At 34.5% G+C, this 23682-nt stretch overlaps 3 protein-coding genes across 9 annotated transcripts; 2 read left to right on the top strand and 1 right to left on the bottom strand.

Annotated features, from left to right (window-relative positions):
* The first annotated feature begins 190 nt into the window (after positions 1-190).
* Positions 191-6982, top strand: LOC105166473 (Cyclophilin-like peptidyl-prolyl cis-trans isomerase family protein). 4 transcript variants are annotated; one of them, XM_011085952.3, is made up of 15 exons: positions 215-340; positions 443-477; positions 1057-1160; positions 1292-1346; positions 1642-1730; positions 2036-2060; positions 2143-2181; positions 3017-3134; positions 3574-3701; positions 3909-4266; positions 4704-4795; positions 4881-5091; positions 5178-5942; positions 6073-6138; positions 6548-6982. In XM_011085952.3, the coding sequence occupies exons 3-15, from the start codon at positions 1077-1079 to the stop codon at positions 6870-6872; spliced, it is 2355 nt and encodes a 784-aa protein (XP_011084254.1). In that variant the 5' UTR covers positions 215-340; positions 443-477; positions 1057-1076; the 3' UTR covers positions 6873-6982. The 4 variants fall into 4 exon arrangements, with proteins under 4 accessions (XP_011084337.1, XP_011084254.1, XP_088734740.1 ...); XM_011086035.3 differs by lacking the exon at positions 443-477 and having other exon boundaries at positions 191-340; XM_088878614.1 differs by lacking the exons at positions 215-340; positions 443-477; positions 1057-1160; positions 1292-1346; positions 1642-1730 and adding an exon at positions 1900-1921.
* A 917-nt stretch (positions 6983-7899) lies between these two features.
* On the top strand, positions 7900-13013 carry LOC105166338 (uncharacterized). 4 transcript variants are annotated; one of them, XM_011085698.3, is made up of 9 exons: positions 7900-8043; positions 8934-9048; positions 10002-10038; positions 10205-10274; positions 10485-10589; positions 11693-11843; positions 11948-12030; positions 12379-12472; positions 12576-13013. In XM_011085698.3, exons 2-9 carry the CDS (start codon positions 8951-8953, stop codon positions 12655-12657), a joined length of 720 nt encoding a protein of 239 aa, XP_011084000.1. In that variant the 5' UTR covers positions 7900-8043; positions 8934-8950; the 3' UTR covers positions 12658-13013. The 4 variants fall into 4 exon arrangements, with proteins under 4 accessions (XP_011084000.1, XP_011084064.1, XP_088734757.1 ...); XM_011085762.3 differs by having other exon boundaries at positions 8016-8144; XM_088878631.1 differs by lacking the exon at positions 7900-8043 and adding an exon at positions 8217-8236.
* Positions 13014-16910: 3897 nt separating this feature from the next.
* LOC105166255 (RNA-binding protein csdA) lies at positions 16911-18247 on the bottom strand. Its single transcript, XM_011085588.3, has 3 exons — positions 18072-18247; positions 17353-17864; positions 16911-17251 (listed from the first exon to the last, which is right to left on the bottom strand). The coding sequence occupies exon 2, from the start codon at positions 17857-17859 to the stop codon at positions 17401-17403; it is 459 nt and encodes a 152-aa protein (XP_011083890.2). The 5' UTR covers positions 17860-17864; positions 18072-18247; the 3' UTR covers positions 16911-17251; positions 17353-17400.
* Between the last annotated feature and the right edge of the window lie 5435 nt (positions 18248-23682).

The raw sequence follows: 23682 nt of genomic DNA, 5'->3' as shown, positions 1-23682 counted from the left end.
TATTAAATATAATTTTTTAAATTATATAAATTTTATTTTATAATTATACCAAAAAAAAAAAAAAGCAATTATCCCATAAATATAGAAGCAATATACAATCAGGACCTGGGTCGTCCCAGAATTTTGGGTTGGTTCTAGGACAACAGTTTTATGTACACAGGGTCCATAAAGTAAAATCAATCAAGATTCTATAATAGAAGTTGCTTTTTCATAAGATTCATCAAAATTAAAAGCGTTTTTAAGGCTAGGTTTTTTTTCCTCTCCCGCAGGCACAGGCGCTCTCTTTCATCGCCACGTTTATGTGGAGAGGAGCAGCTCTTTTAGCTGCATCGTTTCTCAGGTGCTCAAAACCCTAGTATAAGAGCACATCATCTGTTTCAATTCTGCGTTTTATTGAAATATATATCGTCGCGCTTTAATTGTTGGATCATTTGTTGTTCAGCGTTCGCTTCTCAGTTCTCGCGGGAGGGGTTTTAGGTATAATTCATGTTATTGATTGTGCTCGTTTTGCTAATGAATCTTGGTTGTTGTTTTTGTTTTGGTTACGAAGTTAATTTTCAACGATTCCGTGCTTTGTGGAAAAGACACATTTCTTTAGGGTTTAGGGTTTCGGATGTGATTCTGATTTTTAGTGTGTATCATAGTATCGATTTACTTGTTTATCTAGAGTTTCTTGCTGCAATGTCGTTTGCATTGGTATACATGGGGTATTTTGGTGCTGGATATCTTTGTCGGGTTATATTTTTCTTCCTTACATTTTTGCAGGATACTTTACTTATTAATAATTTATTTAATGAATATGATGTTAAAAACCCATCACAGTAAGAAAAGAAAGGAAAAGAATATGATGTTAAATTGGTCCAGAGTGAAAATTTTAAGAGCAGTTGCACGAACTTCACCTTTGCACCTTTTTAGATCTGACAATGGTGAAACTGGTATTGATGATGCTCTTACATTCAAGAAGATTTTTTCTTGATGGTAATTGCAGAAGTTGTTGCTTGGAATTTGTTGACATGCCTTTTTGGTAATTGACATTGACAAACTTTATAATCTTAGCTCGAGAGTGAAGTTGGGGCATGGAGAAAATAAATAAGAAGAAAGTTCTAGTGTTTTTGGATGTCTCAATCGATGGAGATCCTTTTGAGAGGATGATTTTTGAGGTATTATGTTTTTCTTGAACTGTATCAATTTTTTGTTAACTTATAAGTTAACTTCACTTTCAATACATCGCCATATCTTTTTGACTAGCATATATTCTGATCCTATATCATTGTTTTCTTCTGCAACACAGCTCTTTACTGATGTTGCTCCCAAGACTGCTGAAAACTTTCGTGCACTTTGTACTGGTAATGTCGCCCCCTTCTCGTTTTGCAGTTTATATCTTACTCCTTAACTGATTATGTAGCTTTACCTTTCTTTCTTTGATTCATTAACCATCTGGCTATTTATGGGCTTCTTAAAGCTCTAAGTTGGTTCAGAGAAGCCTGAAGCTTTGATAATTTTTATTGCCTTGTTGTCATACAATATGTTAATAAGTTCTGTTGAGAAATCTCATTCGTTTCTTCAACTTTGTTAACACTGATCCCCTTTTTCGTGTGATAAATTCATTTTTATTCACCTGATTTTTGCATTGTCCTTCAGGAGAAAAAGGTGTTAGCCTTAAAACTGGGAAACCGCTACATTACAAAGGAACCTTTTTCCATCGTATCATCAAAGGATATGTGGCACAGGTATGTTATTTACTTTTTCATTTCATTTATTTAAATGCTCAGGAATATGAGCTTAATATGATCAATTTGCTCAGGACATTTATTTCGTACTGAGCATAAATGAAAATTGGTCTTTGTTTAGTCAGCTATCCTTGTTTATCCTGTGACAGGGCTGATGGTCACGACTGCATTTCTTGTGATATAGTTTTAAGGTTGTACTTACTGAGTTGTTGATTATTATGATTGACTAAACCTTGCATAAACAGTACCAAATTATGTGTTTTCGTTGTAATAAATAATGATTAAAGCTTTTAACTGTTTTGCAGGGAGGGGACTTTCTTCGGCAAGATGGTATGCTGTGAGCCTGTTGGTATTATGATACATTAAGCTCTCTTTTGGAATGCTTAAGTGGGTTTTATCTTCAACTTTGCAGGTAACTATGGAGAAAGTATATATGGCGGAAAGTTTCCAGGCAAGAATCTGTTCTTTGTTTCATTTTTTCTGTTAGTTTTCAGTTTATCATCTGGGCTAGTATTGCTAACTGTTACAGAAATTGGTGTACAAAAAGAACCTAAATCGAAGTTGACTTAATAAGACAAAACACATTCATATGTTTTTTATATTTTTAACTTATTTTTTTATCATGAAAACAAGTGGATTTCCTTTCTATTGCCTTTGAAGGTTGGGCTGAGTTTGATCTTATTCTTGCTGCGTTGGAGCTTCAGTTCTAGTGATATTGGAACAATTGGTTTCTCTTAGTATGGTAGGAATCTAAATGTTCCACCTACCTCATCAAAATTCTATTTAGAATTTTTTGAAGATACTATTTGTTTTCAAAGCCTTTCTCAGAAATTCTGCTAAATAACGATGTTATTATTTAACAATCGTGGATATGTGCATTTTCACTTTTTTCCTGCTTTAACTTTATGTAATTTTGGATATGACATGCATGATTTTATTCTTTTCTTAGGTGAATATTATGCTGTTGAATGAAGCAATATGTTTCTTTTCCGTAACTTCATTTATGGGACTTGGTAGTTGAAAGTGAGCTATATAATGTTGGAACTTGCATTTATGGGACTTTCACTTGTTGCTTTGTTAGCTTCTCAGAAGCCTGTCAAGTTATGGTATTTGAATGTTGCAGATTATTTTGCAAGTTTAGTGTGTTGCTTGTTTTGATTGAAGGATGGTGTTTGGTTTATGAGTGGTGCGTTATTTTAATGTGAATGGTTTGTTGAGGATTTTACTGCATGTCTTCCAGTCGTAACAGTCTTGGAGTAGCTACTGAAACTGCTAATGTTTTTCAGATGAGTCTCCTAAACTGAAACATGATGGTGCTGGTTTGTTATCTATGGCAATTGCTGATCGTGATGAACGTGGCTCTCTGTTCAATATCACCTTTAAGGCTGATCATCATCTTGATAGGTTTTTTTCTTCATTTCTTTTTACCCTTGATTGTATTTTTCTGAGGTACTTGTAAGTCAGATGATTTTCTTCAAACTAAAGCCATCAGTATCAGTTACTGTTGTATAGGTAATGTTGAGTTGCCTTGTTATTTGGCATGTCTTATTATGCCGAAAGAACAAGTATGCCCCCCCTCCCCCACCCACCCACACACACGCTTTTTATTCTCATTTCTACCTTCCGGTTGCAGGTGGATCTTTTCAGATATCCTTTTCTTTTTTTCCCTTTAGCAAACGGGTTTATAATGGAGTATCCTCCCATTTGAAAGTTGAGAAATCTCTTTATTTGACCAGAATTTAGAAGCAGAAGCCTAAATCTGATGTGTAGTGATGCTATTCCGCCCTGCTTGATATTTTCGGCTTGTTGTAGCCTTGATTGATTGGTGTTATCTGATCAACAGGAAAAATATTGTCTTTGGTAAACTTGTTGATGGGCATGAAGTGTTGAAAAAGATTGAAAATGCTGGAGATGATGAGGGGAAACCTGCTGTGACAGTGAAAATAGTTAATTCCGGAGAAGCACATGATGGTAGGAAAACAAATTTGTTTGAAATGTACATATTTTTGTCCAGATGAAGTCCTTCCCTTTCTCGAGAAATGACAGTTGCTGAGTGCATTTGTAGTGTGTCATGTTTATTTGGTTACTTTTGCCTAGAACAGGTCTTGCCACTAGATCTATGTTCATTATTGAAGTGGTTTTCATATTGCTTCATATATTAACTCCTGGTCTGTACAGATAAAAAGAAGGGGAATAAGTTGAAAATTGGGAAGGATGCTGTAGAGGAAAATAGTCACGAGATGAAGCGCAAGGGGAAGCACAAGAAATCTTCAAAGAAGAGGAGGAAGAGAAGAAGAAGATATTACACGTCCGAGTCAGACAGTTCAACAGACACTGATACCGACACTTCTGAATCTGATACTGATTCTGACTCGTATGATTCCTCATTAAGTGACACTAGCTCTTCAAGTGATGACAGGCGTAAGAAGAGGAAGAGATCCAAGAGGGATCGGCATAGGCGTGGAAAAAGGAAGGATAGAAGGCATGAAAAACGCCGCAAGAGGCGGGATAAAAAGTCAAAACGTAAATCTAAAAGGTAGCAGCAGAACCATTGTGTTCTTCCTTGTTACAATCCCTTTGACCTATTGTAGTATTCTGTTGCATCCCATTAGTTGAAGCTTGGTTTCCAAATTTGAGGAGGATACTATATGTTTTGGGTTGTTGATCTTTAAGTCCAATACGACCATTACCATGCTGTTGCTAGATTAGGGTGTGAATGGCCAATACCCCAAGTTATTGTGGTCTACATATTGCAATGACTTGCTGACCATGCATGTTTTGGTTGCAATTATCATTCAGAGGTTGTTGGTTATCATATTTCTATATGTTGTGCATTTGAAGTTATTTGTGAAGATTCTGTTTCTCTTTACAGTTCCAGGTGGCTGGAAAAAATATCAGTCATTTCTAACCATGACAGTGAGTGGAAATTGCATTGGCTTTCTATGTTTATACTTTTTGGTTTGGTGTCTGTAGGAACAGTGTCTCAGATAGTGATACCGAAAGTAAAAGTGGAAGTAGCTCTGAAGATGATGCTGCAGTTGGTGGAAAGCTTAAAAAAACCTCTGGTAATTTAACTTCCCTCCTCTATTAGGTCTTTTATTTCTTTTTAAGTCTTTTTTTTCCTTATTGCTTTATTTTGCAATCTCCCAGAAGCAAATCATTCTCCCCTACTTGACAAGCAAGAAAACACACAATTGAATCATAAGAAAGGGGATGTGGCTGACGTGTCTGAAAGGGAAGAGGGCGAGTTTCCAAGGGAAAATGGGAATCATCGAAAAAGTAATGGTATTGAAGCGGGAACAGAATCTGACAGGAGTGCTGATAGAGACCCTGATGTGGTAGATGTTCCAAGCAAATCTAGGTCTGTATTCCCTTTCATTCATGTCCCCCCACTATGTTATGCTAATTCTTCAAAATCTGATGATTTATTGAATGCTCGATTGGCAGGAGTCGAAGCTTAAGTCCTAAAAGAACCATTAGTAAGAGTATGAGCATTAGTCCCAGGGGTGCTAACAGAAGTCCGGATATTGGTGCAAAACACAACAGGAGCAGAAGCCCCAGTGTTAGCAGAAGCCCACGACAGATCTCTGGCAGAAGCAGGAGCAATACTCCAGTTAGGAGTGGAAGCAGCAGGAGTCCGGTTAGGAGCAAGAGAGGAAAAAGTGTCAGCATGAGCCCCCCTGCTAGATCTCATTCACGACGAAGTCGTAGTAGAAGTCCCATGGTTTCTCCTCCCAGAAGAAGAGTTTCGCGGAGTCCGCCAAGAATCTCCCCCAGGAGGTCCTCGTTTAGATCAGCCAGTCGCAGTCCTGTGAGATCTGCTCGACGCAGTTTAAGCAGGAGCTCGGGTAAACCTTCTCGAAGGAGCATAAGCAGAAGCCCTGTCAGATCTTCACGTAGAAGTGTTAGCAGAAGCTCTGGCAGGGCCCCTAGGAGAAGCCCTAGCCAAAGTCCAGTCAGGGCACCTAGAAGGATTAATCGGCCGAGCTACTCTGGGAGTCCTGTAAGTGCAGGCCGTAGGGCAAGGTCTCCTGTTTCTGATCGTGGTAGGAGTTCATCAAGAAGCCCTTCAGTTGATGGATCACCCAAACGCATTAGAAGGGGAAGGGGCTTCAGTGACCGATACTCTTATGTCCGTCGTTATAGAAGTCGCTCCCCCGATCGTTCTCCTATAAGGTCATATCGTTATGGTGCTAGAAGCGACCGCGATAGGTAAGGAACAATTGTACCTTCCTTCCCCCTTAATGTTTAATGAGACCATAGTACACTCTCAACTTGTACTATCTAGATAACAGACCATATGTTTCTTTTCTTAATGTCTCCATTTTTTAATTTCTGATAGATACCCAAGTTACAGAAGATCCCCTAGACGTTACAGGAGCCCTCCTCGGGGAAGAACACCTCCAAGGTACGCATCTTTTGACTTTTTTTGCATACTTCTCTATCACTTTATTGTATTTGTGGCTTTTTATCACTTTTCAACATGGGCAATGCTAGCAGCCAATTTTAATGTGGGAGTATCTGGTTCAGATGGCTTATGTCTCCATCATGTTTAATAGTTGTCTTTTTCATGCTGGTGTAATACTAATTTCACTTCTGGGCTAGTATGCTAGCTTGCTACTCGAGATGTTCAGGATTTTTGCTGCTCTATTTGTATGTCCTGTATGCTAGTACTTTAGAAGGTCTGGTAGCTACTGCAATTCTGACCAATTGGGTTCATGCAGTGGGAAAGATTGCAAATACGTGTTACACGATTTTTTCTACCTCACAATTACACGAACTATTCTCATTGAAGTTCTTGGTGAAACTTGTTGCAGATACAGAGGCAGGAGAAGCAGGAGCCGCAGTGCTAGTGTCTCCCGGAGTCCAATCCGCTACCGTGGCCGTCGTTATAGTCGCAGCCGGAGCCCCATTCGCAGTCGTTCTCCTGTGGAGAGGCACCGTGGGTCACCACGTGCTGAAAGGCGAAGGTCACCTTCACGGAGCAGGAGTCGGAGCCAATCTGGATCGCATTCGTCTCGTGAATCACAATCCCCAAAGCGTGCAGACAAAGGTAACTCAAGGTCATCATCTGGTACTCCCCCTCGGAAGACAGGCCTGGTTTCATATGGAGATGGGTCACCTGATTCTGGCCGGGATTAAAATTTATGGCTGTGATGGTTGTAGGGATAGTGTTGTCGGATCCGACTTGCTACTTTGTGATTCAGAGTATTTTGTACGAGTTTGTTGAGATAATGGAGTATTCTTTGTGATGTTTCGTCTCCTGTTAGGTGCATGCGTGTTTTGTGTATGAACAATGGTGTTCCAGTGGGGGGGCTTTAAGTGCTTTAACATGTGACGATTACCTGGAAGAACCTTTAAAGAGTCCCATATCATAAGCGGACAATGGACTTATAGAAAAGTGGGACAAAATGAACTCAAATGTTTTTTCATGTGCAAACACCATAATGTTTCTCCGTAGAAATTTTGAAGGGTTTTGTCATGTTAACTTGTTGAAACTATAACTGAGAAATTAGTTGTGAATCACGTCGAGGTATTATTTGCTTGGATAGTTGTAAGCTTGAATGGAAATGTGTCTGCCTTTGGGATTGGGCACAATGAATGGCAAGTGTTATATGTATACTGAAAAATGCGGGTAGTTACTAAGCATTGTCAGTTTTGAAGTAAGCTCCCTCTGTAGATGGCTGAATTGGAGGATATCGACATTGTTGGTATACACCATGGTGAATTCTACTTCTTCTTGATCCATCCGACTTAAAATAGTTCGTGTGAGTTCGAGTTCCACGAGTGTAGTTAAAACAAATTATGAGTTTGAATCCTACGAGTTTAGCTATTTAGCCCATTTTTAGTAGTAGTATATTTGTTTGTCCGCCTGAAATTGGTGTGTTGTTTAATTATTTGTTTTAAGTTATTGTTCGATTTCAAAATATTGCTTATTAACTGATATAATAATATGTTGATTAACTTGAAAACATCTATGTATTTACAAAAAAAAAAAAAAAAATTAGTTTCTTGTGTTGTGTTCCTACAAAGTGGGAAGGTATCATAAAGTAGTTAAAAGAAAGAATTTGGACCTCTCTCATTGGTCACAACGAAAACTCTTAATCCCAGTAAATATTTATTTATTATTATGAAGGAGAAAGCAACGTAATTATATAGGTAGAGTCTCTTTTATATTTTTGTTTTATTAAAATTAAAATAAAGTAGAATGTAGACGAGTCTTAAGCAGCAGCAAATAGATAGACAGACGAATAGGGAAGAGAAAAAGGCTACGAACTTTTGGTTCTGTTCAGCTTCAGAGCTCCAATAGCAGGTGGTGCACAAATGCTCTTACCCCACTTTATCTCTCTCCCCGCTCTCTCTCTTTTTGATTTTCTAAGAATCTGATCTTCACTGTATCTGCAACTTCATTCTGTATGTGTTTCTTACTTGTTTGATTATAGGCTTCTCGAATTTTGATTATTTCGCATATGGTCTCAACATCCTTTTCTCGTTTTTCGTTGTGGGTAAGGGCGTAAGGTTGTGTGCATGTGTCTCAATTGATATGCGTTGGAAAGAAATTGTGTTTATTTCTTTTTCTTGGAAATGTTTGTTGAATTGTTTTGGATGCTGCTTGTTTTTTTTTTTTTTTTTTCCATTTGCGTGTGCTAGAATTGATTCTGTGGATGTACATTGGGAAACCGAGAGAGAAATGTCTAGTTGGCTCATGGGTCATTCTTGAATTTGTGTATTTCTTCTTCTTTGTGGACTCTATGCGGTCTTAAAGGTTGTAGCTTTTTTCCCCCCCTTTCCTTTTTGCACTTTCTTTATGTTATTTAAATTTGATTTTCATGGGTTCCTTTCTCTTTTTGATTTATCCTTTTTAGTTGTTAGTTTTAGGTGGTGTGCTGCTGGTGGATGCCAAGGCTAGCCTGTACAGGCTTATTTCACATTCTGTTTTCACACTTTAAAATTAGTATAAATAGCATGGGCAATTGTGAGTTTTATTTCATATCTTTACCAGGGGACTCTTCTGCATTCATATTAGAGTCTAGCCATGAGCTTTAATCGCTCTTATGGGGGTCTGTTAATTTTTTGCTTTCTTTTTGTGATTATAGTGTTTGATGCAATTACTTCTAAGCTACTGCTAGTTGCTTAAGATTTTTTATGGTTAATTAGATTATGAGCATTATGTGTTAAAGCATTGTCTCTTAAATGTTTAAGGTGGCCAAACCTCTAGAATGACATCGGTGTTTGGAAGGACTCATGTTGTCAGGCCGAAAGGGACACACCAAGCAACCATAGTTTGGCTACACGGCCTTGGTGATAAAGGCTCAAGGTATATTAATCTCGTTTAGCCATCGGAAAGGAAGAGAATTCTTCTATTACTTTGGTGTTTGATAAAAGGGTTCCGTATTAACTGAGCAATAATCACATGAATTCATCTTGAAATGTATGCAATGTCTTGTTGCGAATACTGTTTAGTATAGGTTCTAAGACACAGTTATTCTGAGAGGTTTATCAATTTCACAGGTGTTGATGTCTTTCATCTTTGAAACATAGAAAATTAGGGAAAAAAGAGTGCTTTCCTTCTTATGGGTGGTTTTTCTTTTTGGATCAATTATAGGGAAAGACAAATGTTTGATGCACTGCATTGCATTCTTCTTGTCCTTTCGTACATTCTCAATGTAATTTCTGCCATCAGAGGTTGTCCTCATGTCTGTAACTTATGGAAGATGTGGAATAGGGGACCACGTTCTCATTAGACATTCTTGTACTTTATATAACGCAAAGCATAAAATGTATTTATCTGACCTTTTAAACTTATAGGTAGTAAATATTTGAATGTCATTTAAGCATTGGGATGAGGCCGACCCGTTGCATTTCAATTTCTTGAACACTAGCCTATCTTTGTCTGAACCATCATATTCAACATTTGCTTCTTGTAAATGTAGTTCCATAGCCATGTGGATAATAGGTTAAGTGGTTACTTTGAATTATCAATGTATAGATATATGAGCCTAAAGAGAAAATCTATCAAACTTTAGTTTGCAACTTCCATTGCTTGATATGTTATCCACTTGATTGAAAAATTGAAGCTGAGAATAGTTGCTAACTTGTTATTTTTTCCGCTAGTGTGATAAAACTTACCGTCATACGTGCTATAGAGATTTCTATGTCCGAGTGTTAGGACATGGACATTGTAGCCCCAATAGGAGGTTCCTTGCTGCATTCTTCTGGATTTTAGAGTTAAATCTCATGGTGGTTTTAATTTGATTCTTACTTGTGCAGCTGGTCACAACTCTTGGAAACCCTTCCTCTTCCTAATGTAAGGTTTGGGTTCATTTGTTTCATTTTATGACAGTAATGCATGGATTACAGCAACATGATAAAGCATGTGAAACCAGTTCTTGTTTGGGATTGAAATATTAGGAAACTCATGTTTTATGTGGCTAATAACCTTATTATTTCATTTTAAACCAATCACTATGCAGATAAAGTGGATTTGCCCAACTGCTCCCACTCGTCCAGTGTCTTTATTTGGTGGATTTCCTAGCACTGCTTGTAAGATATTTCTTTTCCCCTTATGCACCTTATCTACACATATGGTACCTAGAGTTTCTGAAAGTGCTGCTAACTGTCTGCCTGATCCTGTTATGATTAGTACTTTAAAAAATGGGTGGTGAATTCCCACCCACTTATGTTCTAGTCCTACAGTTCATTTTATGTTTTACCTGCTATGTCGGTCTGGCTCAGATTCCTCCAATATTACAGGGTTTGATGCCGTAGATGTTTCAGAGGATGCACCTGATGATTTAGATGGATTGGATGCATCAGCTGCACATGTTGCAAATCTCTTGTCGACAGAACCTGCTGATAGTAAGTATCTTTGGCTAAATTTGTATATTCAAAAGGCTTTTATCTTAAACGAATACTTGTTCCTGCTCTTTATGGAAGGGGTTAAAAGGCAATTTCTCCCGTGCGATATGTGAAATGAGCAAATGCCGCCCTCCCCCTTGTGAAAAAAGAATTAGCAAATTATCTCCTGTTTCAAAAAATGAAGCAAATTACCCCCATCAATGGTTTAGATAGGGGCTAATTTGCTTCATTTTCCAAAACACAGGGAGTGATTTGCTATTTTATTTATAACAGGGGGCTTTTTGCTCATTTCTCATATCAGAGGGGGGTAAATTGCATTTTTCCCTTTAAGAACCCTTTGTTTCATTGGTACTTCATGTCACATAACTTAGCAAATATGTCTATTCAGTTCTCTTTTGCCATTCATATGGAAAATCACATGGAATTTACCTATGTGGTATCTGACCTTTGATAAAGGGCTCCATTCGCATAATTCAGCAAACTTAGTTTGTTGTATGTTATGCTATGTGTGTGAAATAAAAGCGAAAATAGAGGTAAGTTATCACCATGGATGTAGGGTTCATCTTAGAGAAAACAATTTTGGTTTCTTAAATGGCTGTCTATCACTGAATGCACAGAACAAGAATACCTGACTCTAAGTCATCGGTAGCTCTGGGTGGCCTTTTGTTTTGCACAGAACTGCATATACGAGAAATTCACAATATTTCTCCCGATTACTTGTCCCCCTAAAGTGACATAGTGTGATTACATCCAAAGGCTGCCTAATGTATTTCTACTTCTTTTCTCTGAGATACTTTAAAGATATTTTCATCTTTTATTTGATCAAATCATCATTTTTTGAGATGTGGTTTCTTTAAAACTAGATTAAATTCAACTGCAACATGTTTATAAATCGGGGCAGGCCGCCAAACTCACATACCATTTTCCACATTATCCAGTATTCCACTGAATAACAATTCTCTCAAAATTCAACACACATCATTTTGAAGACGACAAAAGATGGAATTCCATTAATGCACCTTTAGAGGCCATCTGAACCAATAAGGGCTTTTAGCCATTTATAACTGTGTGTTGATGCATGTCGACTTCTTGTTTCTCAACAGTTAAACTAGGAATTGGAGGATTTAGTATGGGTGCTGCAGCTGCTCTTTACTCAGCCACGTGCCACATTTTGGGACAATATTCTAACAGAAACCCATACACGGTTAACCTGAGCTGTGTTGTTGGTCTAAGTGGCTGGCTTCCGTGTTCCAGGTATGACTTTATTTCCACTTGAACCCACCGAACAATGTGCATGGCAATCAGGATTTTCTTGCTAGTTGCATGCTTCTTTTACTTAGCAGCTACTTATTTTGTAGGACACTAAGGGGCCGAATGGCAGCATCAAATGAGACTGTCACTCGTGCAGCATCATTGCCGATTTTGCTCTGTCATGGCTCTGGTATACAAATTGATGCATAATTCAAATTTTGACTAATCTATTTCAAAATTTGCTTTATCATGGCTGTAGCCTTCGTGATTTTGCATGTGATTGTACTGTTACCTGTGACATTCTGGACCTTCCTAGAATGACAAATATTTGTTCTTTCCATTTTAGTCTGTATACATTAGTGTTTTGAGTTTTGGGGTTGCTACGGTTCAACTTTGTGCTTTGGCAAGTGTGAATGCATGGAGCAGTTTACATAATTATTTTACGTCAAGTACAATATAAGTGCTCTATACAATTGGATACATGGCTGCAATTTCAGTCTATTCTCAGCTGAGAATTAAACCAATCTTCTCGTTTCAGGGGACGAGGTGGTACCTCATAAGTTTGGAGAAAAATCGGCAGATTTCCTACGTTCATCTGGATTTGGAAACCTCACATTTAAATCCTATGATGGGTATTCATACGCACCAATAAACTTCGATAACCTCACATTACACATATGGCTTACGTTATTTTGCTTCTCATTTCATTCATTCTCCCATTTCCTGTTCATGTAGGCTGGGTCACTACACCATCCCTGAGGAAATGGATGAAGTTTGCAGCTGGTTAACTGATAAGCTTCGCCTTCAAGGATCATGATCTGATAAAGCACCGGAGGCAGCTGTGGAGCAGGCAAGATGCCAAATTAGAACACAACAGCAATAAGAGGAGTAAGATGGTATTGCTTAATTATGATGGAAATAATGAATACGGTAAACGGTATAATCTCCATTCTTGTATTGTTGAAGGTGAAAACAAAGCTTATTCTATTATTTTTTGCAAGGAGGGAAAAGCAGTTGCTTCTTTCTTTTCCCTCAACTTTTCTGTTCATTTTTCTTGTTCCTCTTTCTCCTTGCTTTTGAAATAGAGGTGTCTTTGTGAGGGTGATCAACAAGTTGGAGTATTTGTATTGTTACAAGATCATTGCTATAAGCAAATGTGGTTTGTAGTAGCAATTTTCCATGCATGCTCGACTTTCACTACTATTTCAATGTTTATCAGAAAACGCACCTAGAAATGTAACTATCGCTGCTACCACTTACAGTGGACGTATCAATACTGATTTGAGACCGAAGACGATCCACCGATGCAACCAGTAATGTGATTGTTCCAAGTAGATTCAGCATCGTGTGCTTAAATATTCAAAGTATATAGTGGATTTTTTTAAAAATTTTTTTATATAAAATTAAATATTTTTAACTATTTTAAGGTACTTATTGAATTTAAAGAAAAGTGAAGGAACAAATTTAATGTTACAAGTTTAAAAGGAGCTTTTATTTTACTTTATTTATATATTTATTTATCTGTTTTTTGGGGGGTGGGGGTTGTATGGTATAATACAAAATCTACAGGGATATATACGGCCCAAAATACCTTTTAGTGGGTTAGAGATAAAGGCCTTTATACTGTATAATATGAAATGGGCCCAATTAGTAGGCCTGCAAGTGATGATATCCAAAGTCAGCCTGGCCCACAAAGCTGTTTTAATTGTGCTTTATACTCTGTGAAAAGAAGGGATTAAAAGCAGTCTTTTAGCAGCACTGAGATGGCTGAAAAATCTTTATAAGTTTTTGGGTATCATTGACTATCACAGTAACTCACAAAAATCCCTCTCATTTTTCATTAAATGCAACCAAACTTTTGAGGGCCATATGACCATTTAAAGTCATGATTAAAGTCCTTGTTGTTTTTGCTTTCAATGAGATCAAGAACCCCTTTCATCAAAGTGAGAGCCTTGATTGAGTAGTAATATTTTGTATACATGTTTTAATTTTTAAGAGATTTGAATTTGACTATAGACAGCTCAGGAAACCTTATTCGGTAAGTGAAACGCATTGGCTATTTGTGTTCATGTTGAGCAGCAAGACTGTATGTTCAGGCGCACGTATGTGTGACTTTTAATATCCATCTAACAATATTATCTTCTTATTCAAGATGATATAATTCATCAAATACTAAGTGCAAGATTGAAAGTGTTTATACACACACAAACATGTGTACATGTGTGTGTATGAGAGAGAGGGAAAGAGAGAGGCAAGAAACACTTGAGGCAAAGGGTACATTGGGGGAAATTCAAGGTACTTGCTTGACTTGTATGGAGAAGACACATGAGGGAATGTAAAGCCTGCTTAAAGGGGGACAAGAATCTCCTTAAAAGCCATATGATGGAGTGTAGTAGCAGACACTTAATCAATCTTTGGTTACTTTTTGACCACTTATCTCTCTGCCTTAAGCATGCAAGCAAGGTCAATGAAACACAACTCAAAAGATTGATTTACTCCTCTCATCAAAAGGCTAATTGGGAATCCAATGTGAACTCAATTTGCTTGCCCTAATTCCCAATATACATCAACCAATTATTACTCTTCATTTGTTGCAAACAATATGTATAATTAGTAGGTTAATAGCATGTGGGCTCATCATAGTTTCTAAAATTCCTTTGTTATTGAGGGAATTTAATTTTGTTTACAAGGGTATGATACTCATTTATAATAATAAAAAAAGGAACGTTTTCGATGATATTTATTGATCGTTGTATTAGAAAAATCTACTCTCCCTTGTTAAATTATTTTCCCTTTAATTAACTGCCCCAAATCATCCTTTGCATCTCTAAACTTAGTATAGTGACATTGTTATTTGAATCAAGATTTAAAGAATCATGAGTCCTCTCCAGAGGGCAAATTTTCAAAGGAATGATCAAAGGTAATTGTCTTTGCAAAGCTCTGCTTTCAACTGAAAATTAAAGACCAAAGAAAAATCAATACTCCAAATCAAGCCTGACAACATCAAATGAATCGGGCTGCGATATGATCGATCACTTTTTTAGATTGGACATCAATCACATAACAAGTATAATTAACACATATATTCAATGTATGATTAATTAAAATTTACCCACCAAACACTTTTTAATGGGGGTAATTATACTGTGCTTCTTTGAGATCTAGTGTAATTACACGTAAATATTTATGTGGTTTGAAAAATTATATATAGTGACTACACTGCCCTGATTCGGGATAATTACATCTTAAAAAAACCTTAGAGGAGGGAGGTGTAATTACAGGGGGTTTATGTGTAACTACACCGAAGTGTAATTACATCTTAATTATGTTATAGTGACTAAATATAATTTTTCAACCATATAAAGTTTATGTGCAATTATACCAAATTTTAGAAGAAGATTGTGTAATGATCCCTATTAATTATGTGTAAATACTATTTGAATCAAGATTTAAAGAGCTACCAGTCCGCTCTAAATGGGATTTTTCACAGAAGATTATCAAGCGCGGAATAGTTGTCTTTGCAAGGCTTTGTTTTCATCTAATACTCAAAGACCAAAGAAAAATCAATATCCCAAATCAGGTCTGACCAAATTAAATGTATCAAATCGCTGTGTATAAGTCATTCTTTTTAAATTGTAGAATCAATCACATGTTAAATATAATACACACATTCACTGAATGAGTTGGCATAATGTAATGTTAGGGATTTAGGTGTAAAGTAAGTGGTAGTAAATGAGGTGCAAAGCTGCAGAGGCTTTAGCATTGAAAGGGAAAAGTGGAAATGATAAGCTAAAATATGATTCTGAGAATGAGCTGTGCTCAACTTCACATCAATATTGTGGCCAAAGTGCTTGCACCAACTTCTTTGGAATTAGTTCTTTACGACGTCGTACCCTCTCACCCTCTCCTCTTTGCTTTCTTTGTACTATTATCAATTAAAACTAGAGTTGAGATCCCATTAATATGTTCGAGGGTCATGAGTTTGCGTCCCACTAAACGTGTGCATATATATCTTATTCTATATGAGTATTTGTCTCATTTTATGTGAGTTATCGCAATTTATTGATATTATTAGTCATATTGATGTATTAGTTGAATCAATCAATTACTCTAAAAAAGAAAAAAAGAACAGTGAAATTGTGGCCATTATGTATTACTTCTTAGAATAAATTACAACTAACTCACCTGAATTTTGATATAATTACTAATGTCTCTCATTATTTAGTAAGTTACCAATACGGTAATACCCCATAATATTTAATGCAATTATGTAATCTTCATATGAAGGTATAAAATTATTAATTTTGCATTTACTATTTTTTTTTTTTGAAAAAATTTATAAAAAATCAAATAAGACGGATGAAAAAACTTAAAATATTTAACTAATTAGTTCATAAAAAATTTCAAAAAACTGTAAAAAAAATAAAAGATGAACGAAAATCTAAAGGGAACTAACAAACTATGCTAGTTATTAAATACCTGTTAAAATTAGAATGGTACTGATAATTTTTAAATAATGATGAAATATTTATAACTATACCAAATTTTATACAACATAGCTGTAATTTACACTATTTAAACTATGTATAATATCCTGAAATATTACGTTTTGATTGTGTTAGCAGCCCAACCTAACAAACATTTTACCAGAACTTGGATATGGGACTAAAGTTGTCGAGTTTTTTCAATTTTGAAATTATTTAAAAAATTTCGTAAAATATAGGACTAGATGTGTCTATTTTTTTTTAAAAAAAATTTGGAACCATTTTAAAATTTTCAAAATAGTGGACTAAAACTATTGAACCATGAGACTAAAAGTCCAATTTTACCTCAAATTTATGTATCAGAGTTACACTTATTATCATTGGGTCACAAATTTTTATACAATCACTATTAAAATTATAAAAATAATTACTATATTTCATATAATTCATAATTATGTTCACCTTAATATCTTCTTTGTACTAATTATTGATTATATATAAAATTGTCAACTCGTCTTGCACTTAACACAACATTATATATACCAATTCCAGTGCCATAACAATATAAAAATTAAAATTCACAATATTTAACTCAAAATTAATAATATATATGCATTAATTAAAAAAAAATCTCAACACACATTGGTACTTAGACGTACTACTATAATTAATTAGATCAAAATAACAAGAAAATGCCTACTAACTATATAATATTCATACTGCTACAAAGCCCACAAATTTAAATAATGTCACCAAATTTGCCTAAACTTGGAAAAGTAAATTAAACATTAAAAAAAAAAAAAAAACAGGGACATTAAGGCAAAGTAGCTAGAGCTAGTGATGACGTGGAGTGGAGACAAAAAAAGCTTTCATTCATCGGCTACTTCTGGTGGAGTGCTCCGATCTTGATTCTTTCTTATCTTCAACCTGAAAATCAATGGAGTCCACCGTAATTAACATGCACGTGAAGTGATTGATCATCACTTGTGTAATAATGATCTGAAGTCTGAACTGAATTAATTAATTACCCAAAAGTAGAGAATGATGGTGGGCTGTTATATATATAATTATTATTATTAGAACGAAGATTTGCTGCTCGACTCCCTCGGTGCATTGCACCTGAAGCACTCCATCCTGCTAGCGAAGTTGTGCTCATTGCAGCCGGACCTGGTGCAAATCCAGTCGCCGGATTTCCATCCGGAGCGGCCGCCACCTCCGAACATGAATCCACGACGCGAGAGCTCGCTCTCAAACCCGAATCCTCCTCCGCCGATGCCGATTTCATCCTTGAGAGCGCCGCACTTGAAGCAGCTGGAGCGGCTGGCGAAGTTGTGGGCGCCGCAGTTGGCGACGGCGCAGTACCAGTCGCCAGGCCTGACATCTGGGCCGGTGCTGAAGCCGAACCCGGACCCGACTCTGCCGCCGAAGCTCCCGTAATCACCGGGCCTGGGGTCCCCACACCGCTGGCAGGAGTCTCTTCTTTGGAAGTTGTGGTGCTGGCAGGACCTGCAGTTCCAGTCTCCCGGTCTGTTCATTTTTCCTAATATTCATAAATAAATAAATAACATTAAACTAATGAAAAATATAACAGGCTTGTTTTATTATTGGGCGAATGAAAATAAATAAAATAATAAGGATGAATCTGGAATTTCAATTTGTTAATTCAACAATAAATTAGTAAAAAATCAATCAATCAATCTCTCTCTCTATATATAATGCATGCAGGACTAAATAAATAAAGGCTTACCCGAATAAGTAAGTTAATAATGCAGAGACAGAAATGAATGAATGTGCGTGTTTGTGTGTATATATGGGGGGGAGTGTGAGTGTGAGTGTGAGAATGAGAAGTTATATATTGGAGGCCGGGGGTGGTGGTGGTGGTGTTGAAGGAGAAGGGGCTATATATATACTGGTGAGGAGTAGGCGCCCTCCACACTCCACACTCCACACCATTCTACCTTAATTCTTTAGAGTTAAATCTATGAACTCGAATTTCTTCATATAATTTTAATTTTAATTATTAAATTAATATATCATTGATTGCACATGTACCATCGAGAATTGTTTTTAAATAGATTGTAAATGTGTGTAAAAATTAATATATATAGAAATAAAGTTATTATAAATTTCCTAGTTTGGATAATTCTACATATTTATTTTGCTCAAAAACAATTTTTATTGGGACAATTTTGTGTACAATATAATAAAAAACCATCAAATTAAATATTTATATCAAGACGCATATACCAGCCGACTACGAATTGCGCCAACAGGTTTTTGGGACAGAATCCACGCTCCAACGTATAAATATACATTTATATTGGTATTTATGTATTTATTTATTTTTGTATGGAAGGGTTTCTAGGTAGGGTTTAATGAAGTCTGTACAAGAAATTTGATTTTGCAGTTTTCCAAGAATGCCCTTTTTCGGTCCAATTTAAATTTTTTGATGAGTCAAATAATTGCTTTCCATAATGGGATCTTTAACATCTCACACATTCCGAAATTGTTCTTTGTATTTATTTTAAATAATATATAATATACCAATACCAATACCAATACCAATACCACTTTATGCTTTATTTTTAACGTATACTTTCTTTTCCTTTTTCTCGTTTAAAGTATGTGATGCAGGTAACATATATAGTTCTTTCCCCCCCCCCCCACCCCCTATATATATACATATATCATTTTTTTCATTTAATTATTTTATTAAGAAATATGCTTTTTTATATATATTAGTAGCTCGTCAGGTAAATTAGAACAAATTCTCTGAAATTTGATATTAATTGAGACAATTATCTTTACACTCCTTAATCTATGATCTGTTTACACAAACCACCTCTTACTTTTTAAAAAAAAACTACACAAACACACCCTAAAAATAGGGGTAATTTTTATAATTATGCAAAAGATATGGATAGTTTGTGTAAATAGACCATAAGTCAGGAGCTGTAAATGTAGTTATTTCTTAATTTATTAATACCTCCTTGTTGTTTGGGGAATTACAAAATACCCCTCATTTTAACATCCGTCCAACAATTAGCTCATTTCATTATGTTTTCACTTGTTTTTTTATGTTGAACTGACTAAAATGTCTTTATACGAACTACAGAATAAATTTACTTAATATTTTTTAAAGAATAAAAGAGAAAGAAAGAAATTTCACCTCATCAGTTTTTTTAATATTTCTTTTAATAATCAAAGATATATCTAAATTACGAAAAAATATTCATAATTACGTCAAATTTGAGGAGAATTGATTTTAATTTGGTGAGTAAGTTGAGGCATGGATTGGATAAGCAGGAACAAAGAGGAAGTATGAATATCCCATGCATTTAATCTGACCCTACACACACACACCCGCATATATATACTGCTTATTCTTATCTTAGAAAGGATGAGAGAGGGCCAGCAGCTCTCCCTTTCAATAATATCCTCCCACCATCCAGGTCTGGAATTGTCAGATTTGTCGTTTTTCTAAAAAATAAAATTAAAAATTTTGTTAAAAAATCAAACAGGGTGGATGGAAAATTAAATCAAACAGAATTATCCATTTAATTCATAAAAAAAATATTTAAAAAAATTATAATTAATAATACACAAATTAATTCAAAAATACGAAATGAAATATCATGAGATACAATACTAGTAAATTAGCAATAAAAGATTCAAATGATCATTATTATTATTATTGTGGTGTTTAATGTCAAATGTTAAGAATTAATTACATCATATATTTATTAGGTATTAAATTTTGAGATTCAGTGTAATTACACGTAATTTTTTTGTGGTTTGGAAAATTACATTTAATACTTCTAAAATTTCTTTCTGTCTAATAAATAAGCTCCTCTGTCAAAACTCACTGAATTTGTTTATATTAACAAAAAAAAGACTGAATGAAAACTGATATTTACTTCCGATTGATTTATTACTAACTTATTGCAGACCATTCTTTTCTCTAACTAAGTTACCCTTATAACAATGAAAATACATCTCATCACATGCATTAAAATATGAAAATATATAAGGATAATTTGATCATAAAAAAAAAAATAAAATTGAACAGTAATAAATCAATACTAAGGCAGTCGAGAAAAAGTATGGATTTTTATCCAATTTTTTAGTTAATATTAACAAATTCGATGAATTTTAAGTAACGAATAAACTTATTTTTCAGACGAAAATAAATTTCAAAAATATTAAATATAATTTTTAAACTAAAAAAATTTATATATAATTGCATAAAATCTCAAAGACGAAACTGTAATTATTCCTATTTATTGTTAAAGTCGCTATACTAGAAGTTGATGGTCACTTGTTAATTGAAGTCATGATTTATTTAAGAAATTCGTATGGTGGGTGGAAGTGGTTGTGTGTAGATCCGCCCGTGTGTGTCAGATTTCGGTTCATTACATTACATTACACGACCGACGACGTCCAATTTAAAGTTGCATGGCTGCGATTTCCTAGAACCACGACGTCGTACGTTGGTCATACATCACAACACATGTTTTTTCTTTCTTTATTTTTTTCTGAAACGAGTAGTCGTGGTGGTACGATATTTTTGCGTACATCCAGTAAATAATTCTGTATATTTTAAAATATATTATAAATAAAAATAAAATATATAAATCAGTATATTACATTAATAAAAAAAATTATCAGCTAATGTAAAACTTGAAAAGTTGAATAAATTAGTTATTTTTGTTATGAAATACATTTTTTACATTAAAAAAAAATTAGTGCAGCGATGTCTCTGATTATCGTTTGTGAGTATAGAGAGACTTTTCTTTTTATATTAGTAGATAAAAATAATAAAAAAAGAAAATGAAATAGTTATAATAAATAATAATAATAATAATGGTGTAGGGTTTCGATAAAGAAGGAATTTAGAAGTAGTCTTCGAGGTCCAATTTGACCATTCCTTTTTCTTTTTTATGTTGTATTATCTTTTCTCTCTACATTCCCATGCCCTTCCCTTTTTGCTGTCACATTTCTCTTTTTCCACAAATTCTTTATCGAATTTGAATAACTGTAATATATTTATTGTGTAATTGATATATAATTTTAAAAAAATGATCAATCACATGACAAGTATGTTAAATTCATTTGCTTTTTCTTTCTCTAGATGTAAAGTTAATAATTATCAATAATAATAATAATTTGTAATTATTAAATATTTGTGATACGGTAGAGAGAGAGAGAGAGTAGAGCAGCCACCATTTTCTTGGAGAATGGTAAAGAGAAGAAAGAGAGAGAGAGATGTGTAGTAGGAAAGCATAAAGGCAAGTGGGGGACTGTATATGTATCTATTTTCATCGTCTTTCTTTGGGAAACGCTAATTACATGCAACACGTCTACTCCACACCCAATGTGCGGGCCGGGCTGGTTCAAATTAGGCTCGATTGGAACCAAGTCGGTTGTGTGTCGGTCTCAAATATCAATACTTATGATCAACCCAGCTTAGTGGCTCAGAATCGCCTTGTCTTGATAGGGCTTGGTCCGAGCTGGTGCCAATTATTAATAATGAATGAATGATGTGAAAATTTTATTTTATTTTTCTAAGTTGATTGTTTCTTTATTTACTTGTAAAATTTTAGTATATTAATTCGTTAACAAGCTTTGTTCATTACTATTCTTTTTAATTATAAATTTTTGTTTGATTTACTTATTATTTATTTATTCATAAAACAATCATAAAATTAAATAGTTATTCAAAAGATACCTCATTTTTGTAAAGAATAAAAATAAAATAGGCCTTGTTCGGGCCTCAACCTAATTGGTCTACGGGTTAGGCTTAGATTTGAAAACTGACCCAATTTGAGCCTATTTAAAGGTCGAGGATCACCCCATAACCAACCATAGACAATATTGGGCTGGTTCTCGGTCGAACTTTTCTCAGGCTGGTTTATGCTAGTTTTGGAGCAGTCGGACCCACTACGCACCTTGACTCCGCGCCCACCAACTGCTCTAAGATTAATCAAATTTAAACCAATCTCATGATAGTTGAATCATTTATCATGTTATAAATAAAATGTAAAATGAAAATGATCAATCACATCTAATAAATTTTGATAATGATTGATGTACGGTTCAAAAAACAAAAAAATTGATTAGTTATTTAAATATGTCATGTGATTGATCCAGGCATAATTGGGCTAGTCTGATAAAGAAAAATAAAAAGTAAAAGGACCTAAATTGGGCTAGTGGGAAAGCTTTATTTATTATTGGGCTGGTTTCTTGGTCCAAAACTTTTGTTCTCTTAAGATAAAGACTGGGCCTGGCCCAACTCACATTTTGGGTTTCCATGGAATCAAACAAAATTTGACTTCATTTCACACACTCAAATGCGCAGAGGATACTGCGGGTGTGCAATTTTCGACTAATGGACCGAAAATTTAATCGAAAATTCGGTTCGATTTTTTTGTTTTTTTGAGAAATTTCGGTTATTCTATTTGATTTTAATTTTTTATATCGATTAATCGGAACGAATCTAATATTGAATTTAAAATATATATAATATTATATTATGAATATATATAAATATTAAATATCTTAATATATGTATTTATAAAAAAATAATAATTTTATAGTTAACATATACTTAATTATTATAACTATTAATAATTTATAACAAATAAATTAACATTACATTTTTTTTATATATTTTTTTGATTAATTCAATATAAAAAATTGAATCAAATCAAAATAAATTTACTTTTTATCGATCCAAATCGAATATTACGTACATTGAAATTTCAATTAATCGAATTGAACACTCTAAATAACACAAAGTTGAACAAGTTTTGAGGCCTTCACTACTCGGACCAATGTTTCATTATTTATCGAATTAGCGTATTTTAGTTAATGTTTATAATAATCTTTCCTATTATTATTTGTTCAAATTGATATAAATGTAAACACCTAATTTTATTAATTTATCCAGCCAAGAAATTTAAGAGTTTTATAATATCTCATAATTATAATAAGATTAAAATCATTGTAATAATGGAGACATGAAATTTAAATAAATAAATAAAACAATTTGAATAGACACATTATTATGTGGAAATAAAATATAAAAAAAATCATAAACATCTATTAAAAATTTATTCTAATTGACTATCAAGATCGGAATAGGATTAAAATATGGTTTAAGGATGACAATTGGACTCGAATCCGATAGAATTCGTTTTAGATTCAGGGATGAGTTCAGGTATAAAAAATTAAAAGTGACGGGTAGCGGGTCCTAAGAAATAGGATAGGTCGGGTTCCAAGTCTGTAAGAACCCATCCTAATATAATTATTTAATATATATTATTTTACTTTATTTTGATAAAATAAACACTAATAAA

The sequence above is a fragment of the Sesamum indicum genome, linkage group LG1 (genome assembly GCF_026168435.1).
Source record: "Sesamum indicum cultivar Baizhima isolate 11 linkage group LG1, ASM2616843v1, whole genome shotgun sequence".
Taxonomy (NCBI): domain Eukaryota; kingdom Viridiplantae; phylum Streptophyta; class Magnoliopsida; order Lamiales; family Pedaliaceae; genus Sesamum; species Sesamum indicum.
The sequence above is the reverse complement of the archived record's forward strand: the minus strand, read 5'-3'. Positions and strand labels throughout refer to the sequence as shown.